The sequence below is a fragment of the Rana temporaria genome, chromosome 1 (genome assembly GCF_905171775.1).
Source record: "Rana temporaria chromosome 1, aRanTem1.1, whole genome shotgun sequence".
NCBI classification, from domain to species: domain Eukaryota; kingdom Metazoa; phylum Chordata; class Amphibia; order Anura; family Ranidae; genus Rana; species Rana temporaria.
Window position 1 is genome coordinate 606,924,432 of NC_053489.1, and position 13,955 is coordinate 606,938,386.

At 38.8% G+C, this 13,955-nt stretch overlaps 1 protein-coding gene across 1 annotated transcript in view; it reads right to left on the reverse strand.

Annotated features, from left to right (window-relative positions):
• The window catches only part of SLIT2 (slit guidance ligand 2), a 397,141-nt gene that overhangs the window by 86,792 nt on the left and 296,394 nt on the right, over nucleotides 1-13,955 (reverse strand). The window contains 2 exon segments of the mRNA XM_040335198.1: nucleotides 5,315-5,386; nucleotides 6,918-6,989. Of these exon segments, the coding sequence (XP_040191132.1) occupies nucleotides 5,315-5,386; nucleotides 6,918-6,989 (144 nt within the window).

Sequence of the window (13,955 nt, forward strand, 5' to 3'; positions counted from 1 at the left end):
TTTAAAATTAAATTCCTTGTTGGAACTCTGGCATTCCCCTGCCAACATCCAACAATGCAATGCTCTTCCCTCCACAGCCAGCACCTTTGTTAGCTTTGGACAATGTGGAGATGGTTGGAATGTTTGTCAGGTTTGAACTGCTGTCTTGCCTCTGATGAGGAAATTTGCCATCACTTCCCATCCAGCTGACTACCAAGGAAACAAATTGTCCTCAAAGGAAACACAAATTGTAATAATACCTATACTAGTTCCAAAGCTCCCACGCTCTGTCAAAAGCTTCAAAAATAGTTTTGTCTGAAGTTCTGTTTTAAGGAGTTCAATAAGTTGCACCATCTTTCATTATTATGACTGTTCTTATTGTGATGGAGATAAAATATGATTGGTTATGTGTTATTGCAGGGTGTGCATCCTCACTGCCTGATTAAATATGCCTGTTTTTTTTTTTTTCTTTTTGTAAACAGCTGATGATAAATACGGGGACCTTACAAGTGAAACAATTACCCACAATAATGAGCTAGATAGACATATAATTACTACAGCATATGGTATTACCAGAAAAAATCTACTCCCACTGCTATTTATTACAAGGAAAACAAATCATTAAGAATTTAGTTCAGATTAGGACACGTCTGTCCTGTATCATGGCACTGAGCGCTGTGGTCTACAATCGGCTCTCCGTGGGATTGCTACAGAAAAAGAAGGCTGACATAAGGTCAAAACATCTCCATAAAGGCAAAAGTACATTTCTAAAGGCCATTTATCATGGAGACATTGTTCTCGTTATGTATCCATGCACCATAATGCTATAAATATGTGCCAATGAAAAATTCTAAGTCAGGGTCACCAATGGATCCCTTTAATTACAGGCACATATGGGTTACACATGTTCTACAGGTACTGCTGATAAATAAATGAAGGTAAAACACTGAGTCTAAGGAAAACAGTAGAACATTTTCACTTAGCTTGGTGAATACTGTAGGTTGAAGCTGTGTTCACCACAATCATCCAATCAAAAATCCTGTTTTCTTTAATTTGACTAAATCCCTATACCCAACTCCACTCAGTGAACATAATTATCACTAAGCATGCATAACAAAACATATATAATTAAAAGAGATAGAATGACAAACCTACTGAAACTGCCTGTCTATGTGAATCCGTTTTCACTTTACAATGACATTTTCTAAAAGCCGTTATTTAGTATTGTGCCTGTGGCTTGCCAGTCATATGGTACCTGTAGCAAACACACTGGTTTTGATGACAATCTTGTCTATATTCCCATCGCACATGTTCCTGGAAACAAGGCTTATCAGTAGTAGATGCTGTAGCGACTACCAGCTGGTTACTGGAAACATTACAGATAAATGCACATATTCGTCAGCACACCAAGGATCCTCATACTGTATATCATCCAAAGGCTTTTATTGAAGAAAAATCACATCACATCACATCACAAAAACAAGGACACTTGTTCTTGTGATGTGATCCTTGTGCAGAAAAAACTTTGGATGATATTTGAGGACTCTTGGTGTGCTGGCAAATATGAGCATTTCTCGGTTTTGATGACAAGGCACTGCTTCCAAACAGCTCAAGACATCGAATGCTACTCATCTTTATATGAATGCAGTGTAATCAGAGCTGATAGTCTATCTATTTACCCCTCTATCTATCTATCTATCTATCTATCTATCTATCTATCTATCTATCAACATACACTATATTACCAAGAGTATTGGGACGCCAGCCTTAACACAAACATAAGCTTTACTGGCATCCCAGTCTTAGTCCAATGGGTTTAATATTGAGTTGGCCCACCTTTTGCAAATATAACAGCTTCAGCTCTTCTGGGAAGGCTGCCCACAAGGTTTAGGAGTGTGTCTATGGGAATGTTTCACCATTCTTCCAGAAGCACATTTGTGAGGTCAGGCACTAATGTTGGACGAGAAGGCCTGGCTTGTAGTCTACACTTTAATTCATCCCAAAGGTATTCTATCGGGTTGTGGTCAGGACTCTGTGCAGGTCAGTTAAGTTCCACCAACCCAAACTTGCTTATCCATGTCTTTATGGACCTTGCTTTGTGCGCTGGTGCACAGTCATGTTGGAACAGGAAGGGGCCATCCCCAAGCATGAAATTGTCCGAAATGTATTGGTAGGCTGATGCCTTAAGACAGGGGTAAGCAACCTCGACCCTCCAGCTGTTTTGAAACTACAAGTCCCATGAGACATTGCAAGAGCCTAACAATCACAGTCATGATTTCTAGAGGCAGAGGCATGCTGGAATTTGTAGTTTTACTACAGCTGGAGGGCCAAGGTTGCCTACCCCTGCCTTAAGATGTCCCTTTACTGGAACTAAGAGAGCAAGCACAACCCCTAAAAAAACACACCTTAATTCCCCTCTCTGCCAAATTATTTGGACCAGTGCACAAAGCAATGTCCATAAAGACATGGATGAGCGAGTTTGGGGTGGAGGAACTTTATTGGCCGGCACCAGAGTCCTGACCTCAACCCGATAGAACAACTTTGGGATGTGTTAGAATTAGAATCCTGGAAGAATGGTCAGGCATTCCCATAGACACATTCCTTAACCTTGTGGGCAGCCTTCCTAGAGGAGTTGAAGCTGTTATAGCTGAAAAAGGTGGGGCAACTCAATATTGAACCCTATGGACTAAGACTGAAATGCAATTAAAGTTCATGTGCATGTAAAGGCAGGCATCCCAATACTTTTGGTAATATAGTGTATCTACCCATATATTCAGGTCTCAGATTTGTGAATAGGCCTTGGCCTATTGTGATGGTAATACTTTTTTTCAGGTAGTAGCATATATGGTATCATGGAACAGGTTTTTTTCCCCAGTCAATGTTTTGAAGCATGGAAAAAATATCATTGCATCGAAACAAAGAATGTGTGTGATAAAAGAAAATACATAAACGTCCAACAATATCTACAAATAAGAGGAACATTTATATATGAGGTAAGCATAAGGCTTATTCATGCTGAAATATGTTATCAAGCTTTCCATAAGTCATCTAAGACAGGGTAGTATAAAATGATGCTGTTACATGTAAATCACACTAGTCTTGATACAGAGATGTATGACAAATGCCAGATGCGTAGCTATACGACAAAATGCCACAACAAATGACTTATGTCATAAGGACACAGCAGTAAGAGATACCTGGGGACACCATGATTGAAATGCCACCCTGTACAGATTTCTGTTTATTCACAGGCTAATCTGGGGCAGAATGACTGATCCTCCAGAGCAAACTGAAGTTTTAGGAGGTCTGCACTCTAATGATAAAGGTGCGGTTGTTATAATATCCCACGCTGGGATGGTGGTTACAGGAAAAAAAAGTCTTAAAAAGAAAGCAGGAATATAAATCTTGTGCTGAAGAAAAATCATTTGATAAATCTCCCTCTCTGGAAAGAATTCATCACCATCAAGTGAAACAAGAGTCTGCTAATGTCTGCTAATTTGTCTAAGTGACTCGTGTTTATGGTGTGTCTGTAACGGGAAGTAAACTATGACCTGTCACATTGTGTGCCGGTATTAATAATGGTCTACTCCTGTTTTACTCACGTGTTAGTTAATATTTTTGAAGGAAAAACACATGAGCTATGCGGGAACCAGTCTTAGTAAAAAAATTAAGTCAAATAACCACTATATATTTGTTAGCAGTATAGCTCTACAAAGCAGATGCTATTTTACTATATAACTGCTCAGACAATGGGACAATGGGAGAAGATTCATAATATAATAGGGGAGAGGATACATGAGGCAGCCTGCTTTTTGTAATCTGAGTGTTCTATGAACACAGTGTCATCTATTTTCTCTAGTCCTAGGTGTTTCTTATTGTGCAAGAAAAATTTTGATAATGTAATGCGGTTTAGCATGCTGCACCTTCAAATTTTTTCCATCAATGGTCGGGGTCTCTAAAGCCTTTCGGCCATCCTGGGCTTAAGTACAGCCAGAAGAGAGATTTCAATTTTGGGTGGGTGTCAACAAGCTGACCTGTCCAAGAGCCTTTATTGTTCCTCTAGGGCAGCGTTTTTCAACTGCCTGTTTTTTTTAGGGGTGCCTTGGCAAAATGCCTGTAAATTTACCAAAAATTGTATACAGACCAGCGGGTGGATGAAACCTGCCTTTTAGTTAACACAATGCCACAAGTTTTCATTATGCACACCATTACAACTTTCTAGCCGCCAACGTCCTAACAGCCAATGATGACATTGGTTGATAAGGAGGACAATGGATGCCCTGACAGCATCCTTGTTTGCCACTCTCCTGCCCCTGTGTGTCAGCACTGGGGTCACGTTAGCAAAGATAGGGATTGAAACTGAGGGAGAAGAGAAACACAGTCAGTACCAGTGTGCAAAGGTGGATGAATAAATCAACTCTAATATTGGGTGGCTCACATGTGTGGATACTGCTGTGATATGTATGTGCCTCATGATTGTACATCATTTTAAAGGGTGTTTTGACTGCAAAAGGGTTGAGAAACACTGCTCTAGGGTACTGCTCCTCTTTTGCCCCTCCACTTATTTTATTTATGTTGATAACATATTCCTATAAAGGTTATGGCTGGGTTATAGTGTAATTGTTGCTTGTCCCAAAACAGAGTAAAACTAGCCCATGATGAATTCAGCATTTATAGAAGCCAATGACAACCCTTTTTTGACCTGAAAAAGCATTGTCCTAAAGCAATAATGGCAAAGGTGGCTTATCAGACTGGGACTGCACAAATGAAAACACCCTCTTAATCGTGTGGCCAACAGAAACCATCCAATAGTGTTTCTATCCTCACCAAAATACTAAGGTGGCCACAGCAGACACATTTTCTATGCACATTTATCCAAGCTCAATGTTACTGACTTTATGGCCTTATTGCTCACAGATCAAAATATATGCATAAATATGTATTGCCATGGCCCCTGTTTATTTACTTGTAAGATTTATTGCAAAGTGATTATGTTTTGTCTCCAGGTATATTACACCAATAAATAAAATGTCAGAAATAATCCATTATAATTTTAAAAGCTGCAACACAAATCAATGCATTGGTGGATTTATGGAGAGGCCAAGCCATCCAAGCTGATTTATAATCATCCAGGAAGTTGTTCAAAGCCAATCCAGCAGCAGATAGTCAAGATTCACTTTCATGTTGATGACATTCTGGCTTTGTGTTTTACAGCTGCTAGACGGCATGAGAGAGCTGCTCAGGAGGAGCTTCACAGCAAGTCAAACAGGCTAAACGCCGTCAAGCCACATAAAGTTGGAATTTCGATTCTCATGTTAAAGGAATTGGTACTTACAAGGAGTTGAGGGAACGCAGGCCTTGAAATGCATCTGGAGCAATTTCCGATATCTGGTTGTTGCTTAAATCACTGGAATAATAAAGAAAAGTTTTATGATCAGGTATCATACTTTTGTTAGAAAGAATGTTTTCTGTTTATTGGACCGAAGATAATAAGTGGGAATCACTATTCACTATGACAGTAAATAGACCTCATGGTACCTACGTAGAAATCACTATAAACTAACTATGACAGTATAAAAACCTCCTGGTATCTAAGTGGAAATCACTGTCAACTATACCAGTATAAAGAGATTCTGGTATCTAAGTAAAATTCATTCCTAACTATGACAGTACTGTATAAATACCTATTGGTATTTACAGACAACACGTCATATTGTAGTCCAAAGAAATTATATGTTCCCAAATGAAAATTTAGCCATTAACAAAGGGACAGCGAAATGGAATAGTATCTGTCTTTTTACAGTTTAAAATACCTAGCAGGAATAGTATGTTCCTATTCATGCATTTAATTTGGAAGGACAGCTGTTGAACAACCTAGGAAATGCAGTTATCAGTCAATTTCCATATGAAAGCTATCCCTACACAGTCAATTCTTCAGGAAGGTAAGGCTTATGTAGATGTCTCAACTTTCTGAATTCTGTTAGTATTTTTACCCTACAGCTCTCTACAAATATGGAACCAAGTGAAATTTAAAGCCAAAATCCAACAAATTAATTTTGGATAGAGTGGGGAAGGTTTAGAACCTTTGTCAAGCTTTCATCACTATGTGTGTCCCCACTGGTAAGATTTCCCCTTCATTTATATCAGGAAACAAAGTGTCAGGAAATCTCTCTAAAAGAAATACAAAAAAAACAAACATTTTATTTAAAGCAGGGGTCTGAAACTGGCAGCCTTCCAGCTGTTGGAAAACTACAAGTCCCACGAGGCATTGCAAGGCTGACAGTTACAAGCATGACTCTTAAAGGCATAGACCTTATGTGACTTGTAGTTTCACAACAGCTGAAGGGCCACCAGTTTGAGACCCCTGATTTAAAGTGAGGAAATGCAGATTTCTGACAATGCTCCTTCTTGCCCCAGTGACAACCTTCCCGACCCCATTTCTCATATGAGCATTACAGAAATGGTGGCCATGGACAGAAATAACTTGGCAGAATTTTAATATTTCCCCACTCTATCAAAATAATGCAAAACAAGTTTGTTAAAGTTAAGCTTTAAATGACAGCTCATGAAATAACATATACATTCTTTCGATTACGCAGCTAATTGAAATGCTGGGAAAACGTATAATGCATTTTATATTGGGTGTAACACAGCTAGAAGCTTTAAATATCTGGATAAAGCCACAGGTAAAAGGTCCATGTTGTCTTGTGTAGCTTGACTGATGACACTGAGACAGAGCTGGCTTAATAAACATTAATGTTGGTGTTTAATGCTCATAAGTCAAAGTTACAGATGATTAACAAGAGTAAAAAGTCCTATGGCTTTAGGATTCAGAGCATAATATTTGCTAATCGGCCATCTGTGAAAGCCGTGCAGAGAATATTTTTAAACACCGGTGACCCCCATTAAAGTGCTGCTTAAAAGTATTTGTTACTTACATTCTTCGTAGTTTTTTATACGGTGAGAAAGCCCCTGGAGGTATGACCTTGATTGAGTTTTGCTCTAATCTCCTACAAAGAAAAATAAAGCTTAGCACATAACTTGCAGCAATGGATTTGTCCCTGAGTAAACGTGGAGGGGACTAAAATGTAGCCCCAAGTGACATGCAATTATACAATTACATTGAGAAAACCTGAGATACAAAAAAATAAATACAAACTATGGTCTAATTAAAAAGCCGGATATTTTGTTTTAAAATGAGGAACTGTTAGAATTCACTTAATGTAACCAGTAACACTTTTTTTTTCACTTTGGAAGTAACGTATATACAGACCAGGACCTAATGCTTGGAAACATTTATATCTGTGCCTACCCACTCCACTACATGGTCAACAGAAACACACATTTATTTTCAAGGGCTTTGGTTTACATCAGAACTGATGTCCTTCCCTAAACTAGTCAACAGGATAACAAGAACACAACTCAACTCTAAAGAAATCCTCAAGTAGCTCAAAGGCAAGGCAAAGTCACTAGGAAAAGCAAGCCATCGCAACTCAGGAGCATCTGAAGGCCTCCTGCATTTGACTTGCTTTTGTGCTTGATGCCCCTGTACATGTAGAAAAACCACTGAACCTTTTCAAAATATGGAAGCAACCTTTGTTTACTTTTTTTATTTGCAAGCTTTGGGGTTATCATCATTACCCAAGTCCCAAGTGTGCATGACAATCTTTCAGACTATTCAACCTTGACTGGCTGCATGTTTCCAGCATGGGAACTGTAATGGTCAGTGGCTACACAAGGTGCAATCACATTTGTTGACTTTTTTTTAATTGCACACCATTCACAGGTAATACCTTTAATTGTAAAGCCCATATTAATTAAATAAGAAACTTGCTATAAAAATGTAAAACATTTAAATGACAACTGTTTTAATGGTTGCCGGTCTCTTTTATCTCTCAGATATTCCACTGGAGTAAACCCGTAGACGTCCATGGCCATAACAAAGTCAAATTGCAATGTAATTCTCTTGCAGTGGATTCACCATAATGAACAATAAACAAGTGACAAGATGAGATGGTATGTTAACAAATATGCCTAGGATAACCTCCACATTTTCATGGACTGATTTCTCCACTGGCATCATTAAGTATTTTAAAATGTATCTAAAGCCACTTCATGTTTAGGATATAGTGGGTGAAGCATTAGAACCCCTTGTTGACCATTGAAACTGATTATGAGGAAAACTGCAACATTTTAAGTGTCCAACTGTCAGGCCTTGTACACATGACAGTTTTCCTCGACAGAATCCATCAAGAAACTTGGTGGGAGAGCTTTTTTGCCGAGGAAAACAGTTGTGTGTATGTTTTTCATCGAGAAAACTGTTGAGGATCTCAACGAGAAAAAAAGAGAACAAGTTCTCTTTTTCCTCGACGGGAGTCTCAATTTCCTCATCGTGTTCCTCGTCATGCTGGTTTTCGATGAGAAACACGTTCGTGTGTATGCTTAGAAACCCATGCATGCTCAGAATAAAGTATGAGATGGGAGTGCACCTTCTGTAAAAGTAGCATTTGTAATGGAGATAGCACATTTGTCACGCTATAACAGACTGAAAAGGGCAAATCGTCTTTTTCCAAACTTTTACTTAACACGCAGTAACATGAGATTAGCAAAAGCATCCCCAAGGGTTGTGCCAGTGGAACCGAACTTCCCCTGCCGTCGTATGTGTTGTACGTCACCGCGTTTAAGAACGACAAGATTTGGTCTTGACAGTGTGTACGCAAAGAAAGCTTGTCAAGTTTCTCGACAAGCCTAACAAGGAACTCGTCGAGGAAAATGATGTTTAATTTACGAAGAGTTCCTCGGTCGTGTGTACGAGGCCTCAAAGAGAGAATTTTCTTTACTTAGAAGCTTTCTATGAGACAGGAAGTATAGAACAATCTTCGCAAAGAAACATGGACAGCAAAAAAAAAAAATTAACAGGGGTTTTAACAATTTCACACTCTTTTCCTAACGAAAAAAATATTTTGGCTTTAGCTTTAGATATACTTTACAGCAGTAAGTTTGGAGTTTTAGTTATACCCTTTATTGACTTAAGTTATTAAAGTTTAAGAAAACCCTAACTATAATTATCCTTAAATATGACCCCCCCCCCCCAACACCACCACCAACTACCCTTTCTAACCCATATAAGAGAGATTTGTGTATTTATTTTTTATCTTCTATGGTCTGGCCATGTGATCCTACAGCTCTGGCTCCCCTGTGTCAGTGAGAAGCTGCTGCAGGGGGGGAGGAAGGAGTGCTGACAATGGCTGGATCATGAGAGCCTATAGGGGACATCCCAGCTCCTAGAAATTCACAGTTGTTATCCCTTAAACAGAGCTTTTGGGATTTTTTTATACCTTTATCTGGCTTTATACAAAAGAGTTTCACTTAAACTCCACACTTTCTGCATTAATCAGTGACACACAGTACTATACTCTACAATGGATATACTTTACCAAATTCACACAAATGACAGATGTTATAGCAAACAATCAACACATTTATTTCTTGTATATGAACCTAGGTACAACAAAGATTAGCTGAGCAGAGAAAGTAGATCACAATTCCCGAAATATATGCAGCCTACATGTAGGTGCTACATGAGTAATATGGGAATAACAAGGCTGGAGGGGATCACATTTCATGGTTGGATACAGCTAAACAAAATGATAATTCCTGAAGTTGATTTGTGTGATGATGCTGAGCTCTCTGCTGTATAACTGCCAACATAAAATGAATCTGAACAGCTGGAAGAAGAAATGAATTAATCCTTTAGCATTGAAGTATACATGCATGACCTGTAAACAATATCTGTACTGTTGTGGAGGATGTCTTCATCAAGGCTTGATAATTGGCGTGTACAGTGTGAAGAACAAAAGAGACAAGCATTTCCCTCAATCAAAGATGAATGTGAAGGGGAAAATAAAAATAAAAAATCAGGTGACACGTGTTTCTGGATATGTTTTGCATTTTTGTTATACGCATGCACAAGCCAGAAACAGGTTGCATAGAAGGCAACCTGTATTGTAGACTGCACAGAAATCGAAAAGTGAAGCTACAGTGTCTTTGATGGGTTTAGTTCCTTTGTACTCTGATGGGTTTAGTTCCGTTTTAACTATAAGAAAGAAAAAAACGTGCTGGATGTGCTGCATCATGGGGCTCTGTAAAACTAAGGACTGAATGTACAGAAATGTAGGACATTTGGCTGCTAAAGTAGATCCTTTACAAAATATTTTATCCACATATTTAGATGTTTGCTTATAGTTAAGCTTTTAGGTTATATATATTTAAAAAGTAGGCACACCAATCAGGCATGTGTTTGCAGAGGACATGTAACTGTACATATGAATCAAGGCATAAAATTCGGATAACTGCTTGCAATATAACGACATGCTGGTCATTGGGTGTAAGGCCTCGTACACACAACCGAGTTTCTCGGCAAAAACCAGCAAGAAACTTGCTGGGAGATAGTTTTTTGCCGAGGAAACCGGTCGTGTGTACATTTTCGTCGAGGAAACTGTCGAGAAACTCGACGAGCCAAAAAGAGAGCATGTTCTCTATTTCCTTGACGGGAATGGAGAAAATTGGCTTGTCGAGTTCCTCGACAGCCTAACAAGGAACTCGATGAGGAAAACGATGTGTTTCGCCCGTCGAGTTTCTCGGTCATGTATACGAGGCTTCAGTAGCATCCCATGGTCTTCGGGTAATGTCATATTATCTAACTGTGGGAACTGTGATACCAGCAGGTTACAATGAAATCTAAAATTACATTTACCAATTCTGGCTGAGCAAGAAGAGATTTTGCTAGTGCAGTAGTGAAATTTTCCTAGATATTCTTCTTCAATATTTGACAAGACTAATCTGCAATTCTGCTATTCCATTCAGGGAAAATCCACAAAATGTTATGAAGAAAGCTTTTAGCTTAGCTATCATTCAGTGGCAGCACAATCTCCATAGGCAGACAGCTAATGGTTACAGCTCAGTAAAAGAGAGAAATACAAATAAAACGTTTGTATTGATGCTATAAGCACATGTAATAAGTGCCCGTACTTCAGTAATGACACATGTCATGCCTTTAGGCTGTGAAGCCTGTGGAGAAGGATATATAGGGAAATGGGAGAGAATAATACCCATTATGTACACAGAGATGTCCCTATAATGATGAGAATTGAAGTGATCACCTTGCAGGATAATTGACCATGTAGCCTGACATGTCATGTCTGCCCCTTGCTAGTAAACAAGCCTTTATATAAGCATTTACCAAATAAAACTATGACTATTCAGTGAGGCTTATTTACTAAAACTGGAGTGTGCAAAATCTAGTGCAACTCTGCACACAAACCAATCAGCTTCCAGGTTTAATTGCCAAAGCTTAACTGAACAAGCTGAAGTTAGAAGCTGATTGGCTACCATGCAGAGCTGCACCAGGTTGTGATTGCACCAGTTTAGATAAATCTACCCCAGTGTGTTCTTTTTGAGATGTTTAAATCTTACTAAAGTCCACCTTTTTGATATTTTTATCTGCAACATTTTTGCTAAGCACCATTTCCTCTAATTCCTATCTATGTATTAATCTTTACTTTTCTGTTCTGCTCCCAAATACAAGCACCTTTGTTTAAACTTTGTCAGCCAGCCAGCTATTATTAATAACAAAGCCAGATCATCCATACAGCAACTTAGGTCTTATGGATGTCCAGGAGGCCCAGCTACAACTTCTATGCTCCTACAGTTAACCAGGGGGACAGTGAATTGGTCAAAACTGTGCACCTGTCTATCACTTGCCTGCCTGCCAGGCATACCCTGTGTTTAAGTACACAATGGGGTTTATTTACTAAAGCTGAAAAGTGCAAAATTACGAAAACTTCTGCATAGAAACCAATGAACTGCCAGGTTTTATTACCAAAGCTTAATTGAACAAGCTGGGGTTAGAAGCTCATTGTTTTTTTTATGCAGAAGTAAGACTGATTTTGCACTTTCCAGTTTTAGTAAATAAACCCCATTGTGTTCTTAAAATTGGGGTATGCCTGTATGCACTTGTAGGTTTCTGGTGTCTGATAGGGTGGTCAATGTGTAGTTCTCTGTGCCCACAGACATGTTGTTTGCCTAAATAAATTCCAAAAATAATGCAAAGAATCTATGCTATTATTTTGGGTTACGTGATAGGAATTTCACCAGAAAAACATAAGAGACCATGAATCTATTGATTTACATATAGGAGTTTCACCTGACCATAGTTATCTAACTTTGCTATGACAAAAAGCAGTATAAAGGAAATACAGTAACCCAGAATTCATGTTTTATTAACTGCACTTCAATAAACTGAATTCTTGATTGGCTGCCATAGTTTGTAACAATTTTCATTGCCATTAGGTCTGAATAATTGTCTGCAGAAAGATATACAGAAGTAGTGCAAAGTCCACATAAATGAAGTCTATGATGCCTATATGGGCCTTCATGGCATATCTAGGCAGCTTATTGTTCTATTCCTCTAAAAGTGAAAGACAATCACAGCTGTCAGAGAGCGGAGCATGGATTTTACGGAAAGGATTTGCTATAGCAGTTATGGGATATAATAAAATTGTTACAATCAGGCAAGATGATTCTTTGCTGTCACGCAGCTCTTGGAAATACAGCTGTAGATAGACAATGAATAACCAACTTGTGGTCCTAAATCAAAAGTCTACCTATTCATTCTGTCTAACTGAAAATATAGATGGTGCTAAAATATAGAAACTGTCAAAGCAGATTTCTGCTATGTGAAGATAGATCTGTGCCCTGCTGTCTCAACTTTGTATGTATGTTACTGTGATACCTATAAAAAGATGAAGGACAGCAATGTGTGACTTCCATGCTCTGGGGTGTTGGCAGAAAGAGAGACAGAGCTGCAATAAAAATACTACAAGGCAACGTAGGCAGAAGCCTAGGGCCCAGTGCACACCCAGGGGCCCAGCTACAATATTCATGTTCCTGTAATAAACAAGGGGGATAGCACAACTGGTCAAAGATTTTCACCAGCCTGTCACTTCACAAGGGGGATGGAGTTGTAGGTACTTGGAGTCTGATGATCTAGGCTATGCCAGTACAAATGCAGAATGAAGATGGGGCAGCCATCTGTGCCTATTGCAGCCAACCAGGTGGATTAGAGAGGAAAGGGGGTGCTGGATCTTTGCCTAGGGCTCCATTCTGCCTTGATCTGTCTCTAAACTAAAGTGAGGAAATGATGTAAATCTTCCAAGTTCACTTCTGGCTCTCAAGTATTCAAACCAGCTTTGTAGGAGAGCAACATCCTGTTTAAAAAGGATATACCAGAGCTAAACTTCAAAAACACACCAAGCTTTTCAATAGTAAAAAAGAAGTATCCACTTTCCATTACCCATATTGGATATTCTATTCATCCCTGCAACAAACTGGAGCAAAACTGGAGCTAAAACCAATAAGGTTGCCTATTTAAATAATACACAATCCTAGTTGATTGCAGTGGACAACTTTATATCTACGTTTAAGTCCTGGTCCACACTAGTGAAATCTCAGATGTGACTTGAGTTCCACAGAATTGCATGACAAGGGAAATCACATTGTCTTCAATGGTGCCTGTTCACATCAATGCAACTCAGCATTGGGTGATTTTAGAAAAGGTTCCTATACTACTTTTGTTAGATTCCAGTGCGATTTTGGCCCCATAAAATATACAAACCTCATCAAGGTTGCATCCAAGAATCACTACACAATCGCGCTGAAGCCAGATCAAAATCGTATGGCAGCAGTGTGAACCTAGCCACACATCTGGATTTATCTGCTGCATCATTTCTTATTCTGCTTTGTCTTTTTAGCCACATATTTCTTCCACTAAGGCTATTTCGGGGTTTGAATTTCCCTTTCTTTTCATTTCAGATTTTCAATTTCTCTTTTTTCATGTAATAAGACAGCTGGTTGAATTCTCGCTATCAGCGACATGTGAAAATAGATATAAAAGTCAGAATGACAAGAAATTTATT